A 16,878-nucleotide genomic window follows, 5' to 3' on the forward strand; every position below is an offset into this window, starting at 1 on the left:
GCAACCTTAATTCTGCATTAGGAAAGATTTTGGGCAATTAAGCATAAACCAAATTGTCTTTACTTATGTTAAAATAATTTATCTCCAACCTGTGTTTCTATCCAAGGCTCTTTAACGAGCATGGGAATTAAGAACCTGGTGCTACAAGGTTTTCAGCACTTCACAGGATCAGAATCGGGATGAAATTCACCCGTGGTCAGAGAACCATCAAAGCGTCTATGTACCACTTGAGTCATATTTAAGCTCTACTTGGCTTAGATGGTGTATTAACTATGTGCTGGATGTCTCAGAAAAGGGGTAAATTTAACTCCAAATGCATAATTTAGATGCAATGTAATTTCCTCTTTTAATATAATCTGTAGTTAGCCAGATTTCTTTCCCTATTTTCACCAAATAGGCAAAGTGTTTAACCTTGCGATTAAATTGTGTAATAAAAATATATTACACAAGTGTCATTGTTTTTTCAAGATGACCTGGTTTATGCTAATTTATTTACATAAGCACTGTAATATGTATTTCACAGCTGACATGGCAGCTTTGTTCAGAACCCTACCGTGACCTGCTTCTCGTTATGATGGGGTAAACAGTGTCACCTTTCCAGTGCATAGTGAATTACAGAGAGGTAGCAAGGCATGCCATCAATCACATTGCATTAAGTTGGCTTTCAAAGTAGATTTCCGATATCACAAATGCTATTTAGGCCATTACGGAAAGTACAAATTGGACAACTCATATAAAATGGCCATATGATGAATGGACATGACGGGTCTTCAAAGAAAAGGAGCACTGCTATTCTACAAATAACCTTGTCAAAACAAAAATAAGACTGCAGCTCTTTTGGTAGTCTGGCTACTACAATTTAAGAATTCTTTAATTGCTCTATCTTCTAGAAGTTCAAACAAATATCATTGGTATTAGAAACTCATGTTTATTTATGGACCATAAATTCTATGTCAAGCTAGCCCCTGCTAAGAATTTGAATTAGGTTTTGGAAATTAAAATATTCCATATTATGGCAAGTTTGTTACAAAGTATCTTTTAACAGAAAAAATCCCTATGATGTTTCAATCATAGCCAGGCTGTGTGACATCCAAAATAAATGTAATTTGCTGGCTTACTTTATGTGATCATGTCTCCCTCTACTGGTTTATCTTAGTAACAACGACAACCTGCTACTCACACTTTAAGATACCTGCACATTTAGCTCAAACATTAGTGATTTGTGCTTTAGGCACTCCAAGTTCAAGGTTAGATCACTGCTGATAAAAATGTCTAGATAAATATATATGTGGTCATGGTTCATTATCACCAATGGGACTTGCACTTTGTGGACCTATAGACACTGAGGAAAGGCTTTTCTAAGAGCAATGCATATAATCCATTGGGGTCTAGCCTTTCTAAAACAACATACATATAATCCAATGATCATATCTCTAGTTGCTGATCTTAAACCCTGATATAGCTAAAGTATTCCTTTGGCTCAACTGATAAAGGTGTGTCTTTTGCTTTTCCTGCTGCAAGATCCAGAGTTCAATCACCACTAATGTCTACGTAGTCTCTGTGTCCTGCTTCATTATGCAGAATTCCTAGTATAAAGAACTATTTTGAAATGTAATTTATATTGCTGTGTGGTGAGATGTCATTGGTAAAAACCTCTTTGATTTTGCAAGAGTCTTCATTTTAGTCCCCAGAGAGGCTAGCTCTCTTTTAGCCTGCAATTTATTAGGCCCCTTATTGGTTAAGGACAGCTTTACATTTGTGGGATTAATCTCAGAGACCACAACTATATTTTTATCTCATTACAATTAATGCTATGGGCTTATTAAAACAAAGGGATACCGTATATTGAATTTTTCCAGTTGACAAGACCCCCACAGTGCATTACATCCTATCAACAGGATGCTCGGGATGTCTACTCAATCAGCTATTGAACAGAAGAAAGGAATACCCAGAGGAAATAGAAGTCATGTGGACTTTGAAAATTCAGTACTGTCAAAGACAATACAAGCAAAATCTACAAACACTGTATCATACTGATGGTATCCATGTCACTAAGGGTATGTCTCCACAGCAACTAGACACCTGTGGCTGGCCCATGCCAGCCGACTCGGGCTCACGGGGCTTGACCTTGCGAGGTGGGAGGGTCCCAGAGCTCAGTCTCCAGCCCGAGCCCAGAAGTCTACACAGCAGTGAAGTAGCCCGCAGCCCAAGCCCAAGTCAGCTGGCAGAGGCTGGGTTTTTCTTTGTTGTCTAGACATATCCTAATATATTATAAACCTCATCATGATGGGCTATGTTCAGAAAGTATAAAGGTCAGAGGGAGGAGAGGGAGGGGTGGAATCCCCCCAAACTCAACTTCCTAGCCACACTTCTTTGGTCTATTAATATTTTAGTCATGAAAACAAACTAAATTTATTTTTGAAGCATGGGGAAATAAAAAAGATAAATAGAGTCTGCTTCATAGTGTGTGACACATCATGAAGTGGAGAGAAGAAAGATACAACAGTGGAATTTTTATTGTGTTTGCCTTCTTCAGAGCACTTTACACACATTTATGCAGCCTCACAACATCCCTGTTGGCTAGGCAAGTAAGAATTATAATCCCCATGTGGAAACTGAGGCAGGGATGTTAAATGACTTGCCCAAGGCCCAGGATTATAATTCATGAGTTTCTGGCACCTAATCCTGTCCTCAAACCAGATCTCATTGCAAAGAAACTCATCTTCCCTTCTCTGTGTGCCTTCCTCAAAAGTTAGTTAGCAGGGCTTGCTCAGCAGTTGCTTCACACAAGCATAGGGAGAAGACAAAGTTCTAGACAAAGCTCTCTCAGACTCTTATACCCAGCTAAAACCAGGATGTATAAGCCCACCAGCTGAGAGACTGCTGAGGTTTAATTGTAAAAATACAACATAACAGATCGTTTCAAGGTCTGAGCTGAGGGCCACATCTTATTTACCTGAATCTGTTTGCTCATCTCTAGTCTGAGGTTTTCACCATTATTCCCATGACTTGCCAGTTAAAGTCAGATGAAAGCTGTTTTCTAATTCTATTTCACTGTAAATCACAAAGACAAATGACTGTATTACCTCGAGAGTTCCTTTGGCAGAGTAAGCAGCGTATGAGTACAGAAGGTCTTGGCTGTGAAGCTTTTTGGTCTCCCTGTAACACTTCTGTCCACTAGGATAAAAGCATTCACCACTATTTTTCAAAGTTACTGTATTTGAAGAAGAGCCTGGCAGGTCAAGCAAGACAGAGTAATTTACGAGCTGAACATCTTCAAGGCCACAAGACGTCCATTGAACCAGAAGTTTCATTGCAATGTCTGTATCTTCTTCTTTCCTAGGCAACTGTATCAAATCTCTGGGGGTGGGAAAAAAAAAAAACAGAAATAGTACATTTTTTCAAATATACATTCATCTTGTACAGATATAGCAGTTCACAATTTCATTAATGTGAGCCAAGGAATTCATGATAGATTACCATACAATAGAACAAAGCACCTTTCATTCTCTTTGCATGTAATTCCTATCAGTCATCAGAAAAATAAAACTCTTTGTGGAGAATAATAATTTTTGTCTTTTAAGAAAAATATCCTATTGGAATTCCAAAATCCCACAGAAGTGATTTCAAATCATGGTATAAATTGTAAAGCATTCAATATTTACAAGTAGAATTTGCACTTCCATGCTGAAGTATCTGCTTGTTAAATTTCTGGGTGCTGGCTTTTAGCTAGCCTGGCTACAAAAGTATGTTCAGAGGAAATATTTACGTATTAACCTCAAACCAGATCGATTCTAAACAATATAATTTGATATTTAACATGTATAAAGTAACTTTCATTTATGGGTTTAAACATTAGAAACTTTAATTCCACCTCACAAAACCTTATAAATTAGGTACATTATACAAATGGGCAAACTGAGTCACAGAGGGGGTAAATAACTTATCCATTATCACACTGCGATTAACTGACTGAGCTTGCAATAGAAATCAGAGATGGAATCCTGGCCCCAGCAATGTCAGTGACAAAGCTCCCAAAGCTGTTTTGACTTCAGTAGGGGTCAGAATTTCACTCTATGCCTCTCGAGAAGTATGGGGAAAGTCTCCACATTTTGATCCACTGATGAACGTGAAAGCAAGTTCTAAATATTTATGCCCAGACTTTCTTTTTAAACTAAGTCTGCTAATTTTATATTCCATCTACTTAAAAGAATCACTCTAAATTCTGTAGTATTACAATCCCCACAAAGTAGTGGATGATAATTAAAACTTTCCACAGGGCAATGCTATCTGGAGACACTCCTGCAGCAGGCTGGGGAATGACAGGCACACCTACCTCAGTTACCCTTTTCAGCGTCCCCAGAGTTTTCCCAAGTGAGGTTAATTTATTACAAAAGTCCCATGCACATAAATCATAATAAAAGTCCCATAACATAATCCAGATTTCCCCCATGATAGTCCTAATAGTGCAGCATAGAGTTATGGCATCTCTCACTACGGCCTGACTCTCTAGTGCAGCCCCTACATCTCATCTCTCACCACATCCCAGCTCTCCAGTGCAGCCCTCTCCTGTCCTTGTAACAGGATAACCACGCCACCCCTTCCAACTTGAGTGCAACCCAGCTCTTCCGAGCAGGAACCCTCATTTTCTCTATGCTGGAATCATCTTTGCCAAAGGAACATTCCTCACTCCCCCTGGGCCTCTCAAAGCTCCTCTGGGTCCAGCTCTTCAGCTCCAGAGATTCCAGCAGTTAAGCACCTTTGCTGCTCCCTACCGTCAAGGCTCTTCAGCCCTAGGCCCCAGCTCAGAGTCAGGAGGCAACTCACTCTGCTACTGCTGCTTCTCTTGCTTTCAGCCCTGGCCGTGGCTTGGGCACATCAACCAGCGAACCCCTTTTGCTGCTGTCCTACGTTCAGCCTTTGCCCAGGTTTCAAACATACAGTCTCCCAGCCAATTCCTCCCTCTTCCTAGGGAGGCCTGTCATGAGCATTCTGCTCACTGAAGCTTTCCCCAAAGACGACCTCTTGTCTTCTGATTTTCCTGACTCACTCTCATCAGGACTCTCCCTCAGTTGGTTGCTCTCTGACCTTTTCTAATCATTAGGTGCAGCTCCGCCCTCTTAATTGGCCAAATGGGAGCACCTGCTTTGACATACAGGAGCTGGATCTGCTTCATTTGCAATGGCCAGCCACCCTGCGACAAGGATGCACACAAAATCTATGATCAGTAGCTTTGGAAGGGTTAGCAATGACCATTAACAGGAGATTAGAACTTCTCTGAGGCATAATCTGTGTTGAATTTAAGACAGCCAAAGACATACAAAATGAAGGCATGGTTACAGGGGTTATACTTTGCATTAAAACTGCATCTTTAAGTTGATTTTCAACCATGGCTAACAATTGCCATAATAACTACTATTATTTTATAGCATCCAGCAGTGCCAAAGTATGGTACAGTACTTTACAATGGCAACAAAGTCAAGGTCCCGGCCCTCAGGAGTTAACAGTTTAGTTGAAATACAAGACCATCCGAAGTGTAACAAAAAAGCAGAAACTCCACTTCCAAAGAGCTCAGAACACAGTGGCACAACTGGATTTTTAAGAAATAGCTCATTTTTTAAAAAAAACCTCCTTATTTAATGAAAAAAATGCCTAATATTGACTGGACACCCACTAGGTTTTTTTTGTTTTGTTTTTCCAAAAGTTTCACTTTACAAAATGATTGGTTTGAATCAAATCTATGCAAGACAGAAGAGTTCATTTGATGTAATTTTGTAGGGGGCTGCAGGGAGGGGACGATGCTGGAAGCTAGCTACTATTAAACATTTAGTCTACATTCACAGAGAAAAGCTGAAAAGAGCAGTTTCACTAAGTATCATAATATATTATTTGACAGAAAGTTTTCCTCAGCCTTGATGTCCACAATAAAGGGTTATCCAGGCAGCATAGTGAAGTGTCATGCAGAACACCTGAGCCTAGAAATGATCTTGTCAATACTGTTCAATAGACTGCCAGACCACGAATAGGTCGATTTTGGCTTTTCTGGGCCAAATACAGTTTATATCACTGCTGAACACCCGTTACTGGATGATCCACAGAGTGGCAATGATGAAAGAACTGAAGGAAACAATGAATCTAGTCTGACCAGCTTCAGAATGAATGCCAAGCGAATAGCACTGTAGAGAGACATCTAATGATAATTTCAGTGGAATAATGGAAGCCTAAAATGAAAGGGAGAAAAATACATTGATCAATCTAACATAGCCCACGATCCCCAAACTCAGAATCATTCACCAAACTGCGGGGAGCTCTGAAGAGTAGTAGCCTTGTTGGCATGTTGAAAGGGTACTAGGAGGTCTTTGCTTGGATATGTAAACTGCCTGCTGTACAAAATGTCTCAAAATGTAATGTTAATGGGAAATCATCATTCAGAGGGTGTGTTTCCAGTGGGATCCCCCAGGAATCAGTTTCTGACCATATGCTACTGCACATTTTTATCAATGACTGGAAGAAAACATAAAATCATCACTGATAAATTTGCAGATGACACAAACATTGCTGGAGTGGTAAATAATTAAGAGCACAGGTCAGTGACACAGAGTGACCTGGATATTTGTCTAGCTATGAGCCAGGAGAAGCAGGGATGGTGTCCCTAGCCTCTGTTTGCCAAAAGCTGGGCATAGGTAACAAGTGATGGATCACTTGATAATTACCTGTTCTGTTCATTCTATCAGAAGTACCTGGCATTGGCCACTGTCAGAAGACAGGATACTGGGCTAGACAGACCTATGGTCTACCCAGTATGGCTGTTCTTATGGATACCAAGCAAAAAAGAAGCATTTTAATATGGCTAAATGTAAATGTATACATCCAGGAACAAAGATTGTAGGCCACACTTAGAGGATGGAGGACTCTATTCTGGGAAGCAGTGACTCTGGAAAATGGGTTGTGGTGAATAATCAGCTGAACATGAGCTCCCAGTGTGACACTGTGACCAAAAGAGCATTCTGGGGAGGCACCCCGGAAAATCTCAAAGAGGAGTACTGAGGTAATTTTACCTCAATATTTGTCGCTGGTGTGATCACTGCTGGAAAACTGTGTCCAGTTCTGGTGCCCACAATTCAAGAAGGAGATTTATAAATTGGAGTGGGTTACAGAAGAGCCACAAGAATGAATTAAAGGATTAGAAAATGCCTTATAGTAATAGACTCAAAGAACTCAATCTGTTTAGTTTACCAAAGAGAAGGGGTGACTTGATTACAGTCTGTAAGTATCTACACAGGGAACAAATATTTAATAATGGTCTCTTCAGTTTAGTAGAGAAAGTTTGGCTGGAAGTTGAAGCTAGACAAATTCTGAATAGAAATAAGGTATATAGTTTTAAAGGTGAGGGCAATTAGCTATTGGAACAATTTACCAAGGGTTGTGGTGGATTCTCACATCACTGATAATGTTAAAATCAAGACTAGATACTTTTTTTAAAAAAGATCTGCTCCAGAAATTATTTTGGGGAAGTTCTGTGGCCTGTGTTATATAGGAGGTTAGACTAAATGATGAGACTGGTCCCTTCTGCCCTTGGAATCCCGGATTCTATACACCAAGTAACAGTATTAACAAATTTTATATTGAACTGAATTAACATTTCAATTGCGTTAGGACTGAAAAGTAGATGATTATAAAACTGAGACTCAGAGATACAACCCCAAACCACCAGTTTGTGACACCTCAGCTTAGATCTCGCTTGTACTCCTTAGAATAGCTTGTGACATTCGATTTTTCTATGCTCAAAGGGCCAAAATTTTAAAGGTATTTAGGCATCTAAAGATAAAGGTAGGCACCTACTGGGATTTTCAGAAGTGACTAGCTCCCTAACTCCTAGGGTAATCAATGGATGAACAAAACAATGAACAATTGTTAAAACACAGGCAGAAATCTATTGGAGTAAGGACCCGGACAATTTTGAAAATCTCATTAGTTGCCTATCTGCACCTAAATACCTTTAAAAATTTGGCCCAAAGAACCTGATCCAAAGACCACTGAAATCAATAGAAAGACTTATATTGACTTCAGTGGACTTTGGAACAGGAAAACATAACAGGAAAAGGGTATTTAAACTTCTCCTTTTAACAATACTACCTCACAATTTAAAACTCCATTAGGAAGGGAACATTCACTACACACACAATGTCACTCACAACCTTATAAAAGTGAAAAGGAAATACCATATCATATTGGTGATGCATTAACAACCTTGAGTGATAACATGTTACAACTGCACCCGACAGTATAGTACACGTTTCAATGGCTAATGCCACCTACAGGACATTACAGGTCGCAGCATATGTTATTGATTACACATGCAGATCAAAATATTTGAAAAACCTCTACTGAAAGAGACTAGATATATTATATCTGAATGTAATCTGTACAACAGTCAGAGTTACTGCTGTACAGAGTTCAACTTCTTTACAAGAACACTGGGCTTATGTTAAAGACTTCAGAAATCCAGTCAGGAGGAATAATTGTCAAAGGTCTCTCTCCAGATTTAATCTTCTTAATTTATCTAAAATAAGTCTTCAAGCAGGCTGCACAAAATGGACAAGTTAATCCAATCAGTACTACATTACAAGTCTCCAATTTCATCTGCTATGCCCTTTAATGCAATGACAAACTTGGACAGTACAGAAACATACAAAGTCATTTGATTAACACAGTCACTACTTCAAGATCCACATTTCCCACAGGTGTTAGAAACAGTAATAGAATAAATAATTGGAAGAAACCCATCCCATACAAATAAGGTTATGGCACATTTCAACAGCCAGCACTCTGTTGCAATAAAAGGCAGGGTTTTTTTGTTTTTTTTTTAAAGGACACAATTATCAAATTGTTCCCCCACTAATAACTAAAGATGCTTTTTACTCTATAATTAAATAAAGCATGCCTTTGAAACTTTTGAGACAATATACTTGACTGAATTACAGAAATTAATACACTTACAGTTTACTTAATAAATTTCCTTACAACATATCAAAATCAAATTGCAAATCATGGCACATGTGTTAAACAACTCAGCAGATATTAGGTGTCTTTGATAAGTCTCATTCAGAACAAAATAACACAAACACTTTTTGGCAGTTTAATTAAAAAGACTGAGCCAAATTTCTTCCTGATGTAAATCCACTAATTTCATTGATTTACACGAGGGATTAATTTGGACCATTATTGTTTGTGACGGGCTGGTTAGATAACAGAAACAATGTCACAAGAATAGTATTTCTGACAGTGCTCCAAATTCAGAAACCCAGAAAGTACGAGAAGGTTTTTTTTCCTTATCAGTTAATGAAAAACAACAACATTACACCTCACAGATTGCAGAGTCACCTTCTGCATCCTACTAATGTGAGTTAATTAATTTTTTTAATTTACAGAATATAAAGGCTGGTAACAAGATAGCATGTGTGATCTGTAGAAAGGAACAGAGTCTCTGCATCATCATGCAACTGCTACTGTGAATGTTTTCAGAATCTAAAGCTTCAATAGCAATGCTATGGCAATTTTCATTTACACTACTGGCTTTAATGGTGAGCCAGTTCCTGATACCTTATTCACTTAATAATTTATAATACTTGATTCAGCAAGTTGTTCCATGGAAATCAATAGTGATACTGCCAAGTAAGGTACTACTCTAGAGGCCACATCTTCAGCTCCTCTAAATCTGCACAGTTCTATTGAAGTCAGTGGACTTTCATTGGCTAATGGTCTTCATGTACATAAGGGTATTAGACCTGGCACAAGTACATTACATGAATAACAACAACAGGCAGACGAGTATAGCGGATTTCATCTGAGGATTTCAAGAAGCTTTTCCCAAATTAAGCTTTAAAACACCCTCAGAGACAGGCAGACAAAAAAGACCTAAACCTCCTTGAACTTCAGGTAGAAGAAAGTCACCAGTATGTGAGTATGGGGCCCCATTGGGATACAGGTGGCAGAAGAGGTAAGACAACAAGCACGCTTCTTCAACTCAGCAGCACCAGCCCCCAGAACGGGTGTGCCGACCACCTATTTGCAGCCACCTCCTTGAGCCAATGGCCACTTGTCCCACCTGTCTCTATCCCCCCACACGCAGCGACCGCCTGATCTCTACCTTCCCCAGGCATTGACCACATGCGGTGTGGGGGCTGCCGCCTCCTTTTGTCTGTGGGGGCATGGCCCCTCACCCTCCTCTCTCTGCCTGTGGGGGGGAAGCTGGGGAATCAGCTGAACTTTCCCTGTGTCAGCAGCCTCTTTGGGCTTCTCCCCACTCCCCCAACTGAGTTGTTTGAAAGTGGCCAACCCTACCCTCACTTTCTCCTCCACCAGCCTGCTACGGAGGGAGCCAGCCCTCCCCTCTCCCCACCACTGTCCTTGAAGCTAGCGGGCTCTATAGACAACTAATCTCATTCTTCTTTCTTCCCCACCTAGTCAGCAGCCGACCTCCCCTTCCTCCTCCTTCCTTTTATCAGCATCTGGGAGTGGCCACAACAGTTTCAAAGCAATACCGAAATAAACCACTGGCTGCACATGTCCTAACAACAACACACAGCTATTTCTCTGTGATGACTATACGAAGTGAATAATAAAAAATAAACCAAAGGTTAACTATCAATGTAACTACATGGTCTTGTTACCGTAATGCTTTCATTTCCCCTTGTTTTGGTTTAGGACCCTTAACTGTGCTCCCATTAGGAAAGCTTTGCAGGTACAACATTCTGGTATAGACCACGCTTTGCTGGTTTCATGGCTGAATTTAAATGACAAACTCATTCGGGCCGGACGGATGACTTTACTTGTGTCTGTGAAGCACCTGGCACACTTTTGGGTGCTGCCATTGCACCGTGGGTGCAGTGTATAATGTTACCTATTGCATAATCAACTTTAGAAAAGCTGCTGAACTGAAGCATTAAGACAGCCGGTAGGAGCAAGGAAATCTGATACTGATGTAATTAAATCTGCATTCCTTGGTCTGTGTAACCAGTAGCAGTCCTCCGATGCAATGTGGATTGATTCAAAACACTGATTTTAATCAGAGTTTACATTGACAAGCAGAAAACCTTGATTTAAATTGATTTACTTTTTACTAATAAGTGTACTAATTAATTATTTTCCTAAAGAAGGCTTTACTCTCATTGGTTGGTATAACCATTAAAACACGTTTATTTGCAACCTAAAATTGGTACTATTTCTTGCTAAGCAGGAGGGTACACTATATCAATACACATTTATTTATAAAAAATGATACAGTTTAACATACATTTATGCACATTATTAACTTTTCCCCTTTTATGTTAGAAAATGGTGAATGAGGCTACATTTCTTATTTACCAGATTGTGTTTTGTTGTTCGGGATTTCTGTCAAGCTGCATTCGGTTGTAAACTGGAATTCAGTTACACTTGGCATACGAACAAATGGGTATAAACTAGCTAGGAATACATTTTGGATGGAAATTAGAAGGAGGTTTCTAACGTCAGAGATGGAGTAAGGTGCTGGAACAGCTTTCTAACAGCTGTGAGGGAGCAGGGGAAAAAACAAAAGCTAACTAGTTTTAAAATGGAGATTGATGAATTTATGAATGAGATTATGACTAGGTTGCTTGTGATAGCAGGGGACTGGATTAGATAGCCCATTCCAGTTCTCTGTTCCTAATTCCTAAATTCCCTCCTGTATACCCTGTGCAGCCATAAGGGAGATAATATGTTTTAGAGGCTGAAGGTGAGGGCAGAACGTAGGCCCAAACATTTAATAACAAACTAGGAACCTAGACAGGCAAAGAGGACACAATGTTTCATTAAGGCCAAGATGCAAATCTTAACTGGTTTTCCTTCTTTGAAATGATGAAAAGATCAGGAAAACCTTGAAGACATATTCTCGAAGACAGGAGACAGTTTATACTCCCTGACTTGAAGAATGGCCCAGAGACTAACTGCAAGAGATTACAACATGGCCAGTATTGCTTAAGGCTGGAAGTGCTAAAGATGATAAAATTAGGGTTACCATACGTCCGTATTTTCCCGGACATGTCCGGCTTTTTGGTTGTTAAATCGCCGTCCGGGAGGAATTTTTAAATATCTAAAAATGTCTGGGATTTTGCCATTATTATTTTTCCCCAAAGAAGAGTTGATCATTCAAGAAAGAAAGTGAATGTTGATCATTCAAGAAAGAGAGTGAATGTTGATCACTTGAGAGAGTGCCCACCTTTTCCCCCTAGTTCCCAGCGCTTGCTCCGTGAACCAGCTGTTTCGCATGGCTGGGAGGGAGGGGGGAGGTGGTGGAACGTGGCGCGCTCAGGGGAGGAGGCAGGGCCAGGGCGGGGATTTGGGGAAGGGGTCCAATGGGGCAGGGAGGGGACGGAGACGGGGCAGGGACTTTGGGGGAAGCGGTTGGAACGGGGGCGGGGCCAGGGGCGGGGGGGTGCGAGTAAATACCCCCTCTCCCCCATGGAGTGTCTTCTTCTTTGAATGTTCAAATATAGTAACTCTAGATAAAATAGTTTATAAGATGATGAGCTGCAGGGGTAGCAGTCATAATGCTAGGCTTTCCATCCCAACTCAGCAGAGTGACAACATCAAAAGACAAAGCTGTACAAGGTGACTATAAAGAGAAATGAACACATATGCCACACAGGAATTTCATTTTAAAACGGATGACCATGGGGAGAGTAGGGCTGAAGCAGTGCAGTGGGGACTTTTTTCCTCTAGTAGTACTTCTTTCACCATTGCTTGCTAAAAGACATAACTAGTCCTACCAGATAATAAGCCAGATGTACGCTGCTGATGGCACATCCGGACACTTGGAACTACATGAAGTGATTGCTGAAAAACTGAGATTTCTTGCCCTCTAAATCAGAAGTTAAAATTCGAATAATTCCCCCATTAACACCAGACTGCCCTTGTCTAATGGATATAATAATGATAATCACTAAGATATAGAGTCTTTTATCAGCAATTCCTATTTGATATAGTAAGAACAGTAAGGTTCTTCATAAAAGGCTGATAGAATTCTATAGTTTTTCTCTCAAAACAATAGAGACAGATTTTTTTCCCCTTCATGTGTGAAAAATCTTTACTGGGGACTTTGAGAGGAAATAACTGCAAGGATTTTCAAACTGAGATTCTCCATCCACTATCTTCCTGGGAGTGAGGGGTTGCCCTAGAACTTGTTGAAGAAACAGTTTTTCCAAAAATACAACTGTCAAAGTTGTTTCAGTTTTAAGCGTTTAGGAACTGACCTAATTTTTTTTTCCAAAAACGTTTTGTGAATTTTAATCAAAAATTATTTCATCATCAGAAAGTCACCAAAACTGTTAATAAAATAGCCATCGACAATGTTTTGCTTCTTGAAAACGCACTATCAAAAAAATTCAAACACCACTTTGCTCACAATTTGCTCCAACAGTGATTTTGATAAGACTTTCAAGAATGATGTCACATAAAAAAAAATTCAGTTTCTCTCCAAAAAAATAAGGGGGGGGAGAGGCCAGTTTTGACAAAGCAAAACAGTACTACAATAATGCTGATCTGCTCTAGTTTGCCCCCACCACAAAAGAAAAGCTGCTTCCATACCTGACAGATCACAGGGGATTCATGAGATGCCAGAGCCATTTTTTCAAAAACTTTGTACCATAGCAACCTCAACATTTTCCTTCTCCCGCTCCCTCATAGCAATGCAACCAGGCCATCACCTCAGCTGCAGTAGTTCCTGGGGACCAAAAATCTGTGACTGTATTAACTTCACAGATTGCCATTATTTTTATACAAGACCATGAGATGAGACACATGTCTTTGGATGCTGTGAGTTCTCTCTCCATGCAGACGGGCATTTTCTTCTCATGTCCCTTCCTGCAGGTTTTTATGGGACTTTGCACAGACATTATTAAGGATCTACAACCTATCCTGAAGGACGACCCATCCCTCTCACAGATCTTGGGAGACAGGCCAGTCCTTGCCTACAGACAGCCCCCCAACCTGAAGCAAATACTCACCAGCAACCACATACCACACAACAGAACCACTAACCCAGGAACCTATCCTTACAACAAAGCCCGTTGCCAACTGTGCCCACATATCTATTCAGGGGACACCATCATAGGGCCTAATAACATCAGCCACAATATCAGAGGCTTGTTCACCTGCACATCCACCAATGTGATATACGCCATCATGTGCCAGCAATGCCCCTCTGCCAATACATTGGTCAAACTGGACAGTCTCTACATAAAAGAATAAATGGACACAAATCAGATGTCAAGAATTATAACATTCATAAACCAGTCAGAGAACATTTCAATCTCTCTGGTCACGCAATTACAGACATGAAAGTTGCAATATTACAACAGAAAAACTTCAAAACCAGACTCCAGCGAGAGACTGTTGAATTGGAATTCATTTGCAAATTGGATACAATTAACTTAGGCTTGAATAGAGACTGGGAGTGGCTAAGTCACTATGCAAGGTAACCTATTTCCCCTTGTTTTTTCCTATACCCCCCCCGAAGTTCTTGTTAAACCCTGGATTTGTGCTGGAAATGGCTAAATAGATAAGCTATTACCAGCAGGAGAGTGGGGTGTGGGGGAAAAGAAAACCTTTTGTAGTGGTAAACACCCATTTTATCATGTTTTGTGTGTATAAAAAGATCTTCTGTACTTTCCACAGTATGCATCCAATGAAGTGAGCTGTAGCTCACGAAAGCTTATGCTCAAATAAATTGGTTAGTCTCTAAGGTGCCACAAGTACTCCTTTTCATTCTACAGTAGCAGATTCCAATACAGAATCGAGTTCCAAGACAGCGTAAGAACTTTGGCCCAGACCATCACTTCTTGCAGAAAAGACACCTTCACATCATCTCCTCTGCAAAGCAAATGTCTCTCATTCAAATTATGGAAGAAGTGACATGCAAAACATATGTAAAGAGTTTTTTTTTTAAATGAAAAGAAGTACCACAATACTTAAAGCACAAGATAAATGATTCTGAGGTATAGATGTAGAAAACCATCAGAACTGATAGTTTCTAAGTAGAATGTTTCTGTATATTTTGTATGAAGCATAAACAGTTATTTAGCAATATACAGTAACTGTGCTTTATTACTGACAAGATGCATGTCATAGGATGGCCCAGGCTGGAATGCTCTCATGACGTACGCAGCACTGTGCCAGATGTGTCTGCCTCAGTTTCCCCTTCAGAATTCCCAGAAATAGTCCTTAAAGGCTTTTCCAAGAGTCTTGCACACATAAACCATAAAATCCTACAACCACACACCAAAATTCCCCAATATAGTCTAAACAATAAATGCAACAGAACAGCTCTGACATCTCTCCCCACACCCCAGCATACAGTAAAACTCCGGCATCCCTCATCATGCCTTACCCTGGTCTTCAGACTTTGCCCTCAGGACTCTGGCTCAGAACAAGCATTCATCTTATTCTGCTGCTCTCAGCCTTCAGCTGTCTCCTGCCTTCTTTGGCCTTGACTCGCTGACTCAGGAAGGTCAGCAGGCTAGCTCCTCCAATGGCTTCCTGATAATCCCCGGTTTCCAGGGAAGGTCAGTGGAAAGCTTTCTGCTCTCTGCAGCATTGCCCAGAGACTTCCTCCAGTGTGACTCCCAGGCAGTTCGCACCTGCCCTTTCCCTCACTGATCCAAATAGCTTCACCTTTTCCAGACTGACTCTGTGCTCTAAGGCTCACCATATTTCTCTCTTTATAGGGCTCAGGTGCCTTCTTTTAAGCCCAATTGGTGCATCACAGTTGACACTCGCCCTGCTCCCTCTTAAAGGACCAATGTCAACCTATGACAAAACCAAATGCTGCTCTCCTTAAAATGATACTTTTTACTGTTTTGAGTTCCCAGTCCCCAAATGATGTAATGAAAGATATCTCAAGCAAACATACATACATACACACTCACACACACACACCCCGTACTTGCACACAATGAATTTGCTCAAGACAGGTAGTGATGCACATCATGCATCAGAAGTTAGAATCTGCATAAGTATTCCCACAGTCCATCTGATTAAAACTATTACCATAAAATACTGTAATATAATAAAAATGAAGATTGTTTTGAAAGACCATGTTACAGTACACGTAATAATTCAGAAACTCAGATCCATGACCAAAATAACCTACAAGCAATCAAGCAGAAAAGATGGTCATCTCATAATTTATAAGATTATTTTTCTTTCTGGTTCCTGACTAGCACAGAAAGCAGGATCTACATTTCTATCTACCCACATACTTGTCTACGTATTGTTTTTTAGTGTGTCTAGCACCAAAGTGCCCTGAAATATTATGCAATCTTTAGCTTCCCTGCTGAGTATGTCAACAAGGATGAAAATTATGATGCAGAGTGGGTTTATGTGTGAGATGTGGATATTTGTCCACTTAAAAGTGGACTAACACCAACAGCCCATTTCACTACGAGCACCAAAGAACTGTCTTATGATCATGACCCTTGATCTTTTGGTCTGAGCCTGAAATAAGATAATGCTGCAGATCCCCATTATCAATGCAGCCATCTAGTCCGCTTAATTTTGTACATTTGCTTCCAATTTTGTATTTAAAATATGTCAGTGCAAATGGTGACCAGTCCTGCTTTATTCTGGAACTTGGACAGGCAAGATGGCAGCACTGACACATGCTAATTTTGTGATGGCTGTGGGCTACAAGAAATTAGAGGAATTCAGCATGGGATGTGTTAATGTAACCCACACACCTCCTGGGTGTGGTGTTCTGTCCCATCTAGTGGCACTGAGACCACTTAGAGAGAGAAATTAATGAGTTTGCTCTACAGCCTTACCTAACAGCCAGTTGGCTTTTAGCTCATGAAGTAGAAGCTC

At 40.3% G+C, this 16,878-nt stretch overlaps 1 protein-coding gene across 4 annotated transcripts in view; it reads right to left on the reverse strand.

Annotated features, from left to right (window-relative positions):
• Positions 1-16,878, reverse strand: part of NAALADL2 (N-acetylated alpha-linked acidic dipeptidase like 2) — a 901,057-nt gene that overhangs the window by 400,835 nt on the left and 483,344 nt on the right. For all 4 annotated transcript variants that reach the window (XM_084639864.1, XM_084639867.1, XM_084639865.1 and 1 more), the window contains one exon: positions 3,087-3,360. In XM_084639864.1, coding sequence (XP_084495990.1) covers positions 3,087-3,360 — 274 coding nt within the window. The remainder of the gene's footprint in view (positions 1-3,086; positions 3,361-16,878) is intronic.

The sequence above is a fragment of the Lepidochelys olivacea genome (genome assembly GCF_965140295.1).
Source record: "Lepidochelys olivacea isolate rLepOli2 genome assembly, chromosome: 9".
In the NCBI taxonomy this organism is placed as follows: Eukaryota; Metazoa; Chordata; order Testudines; family Cheloniidae; genus Lepidochelys; species Lepidochelys olivacea.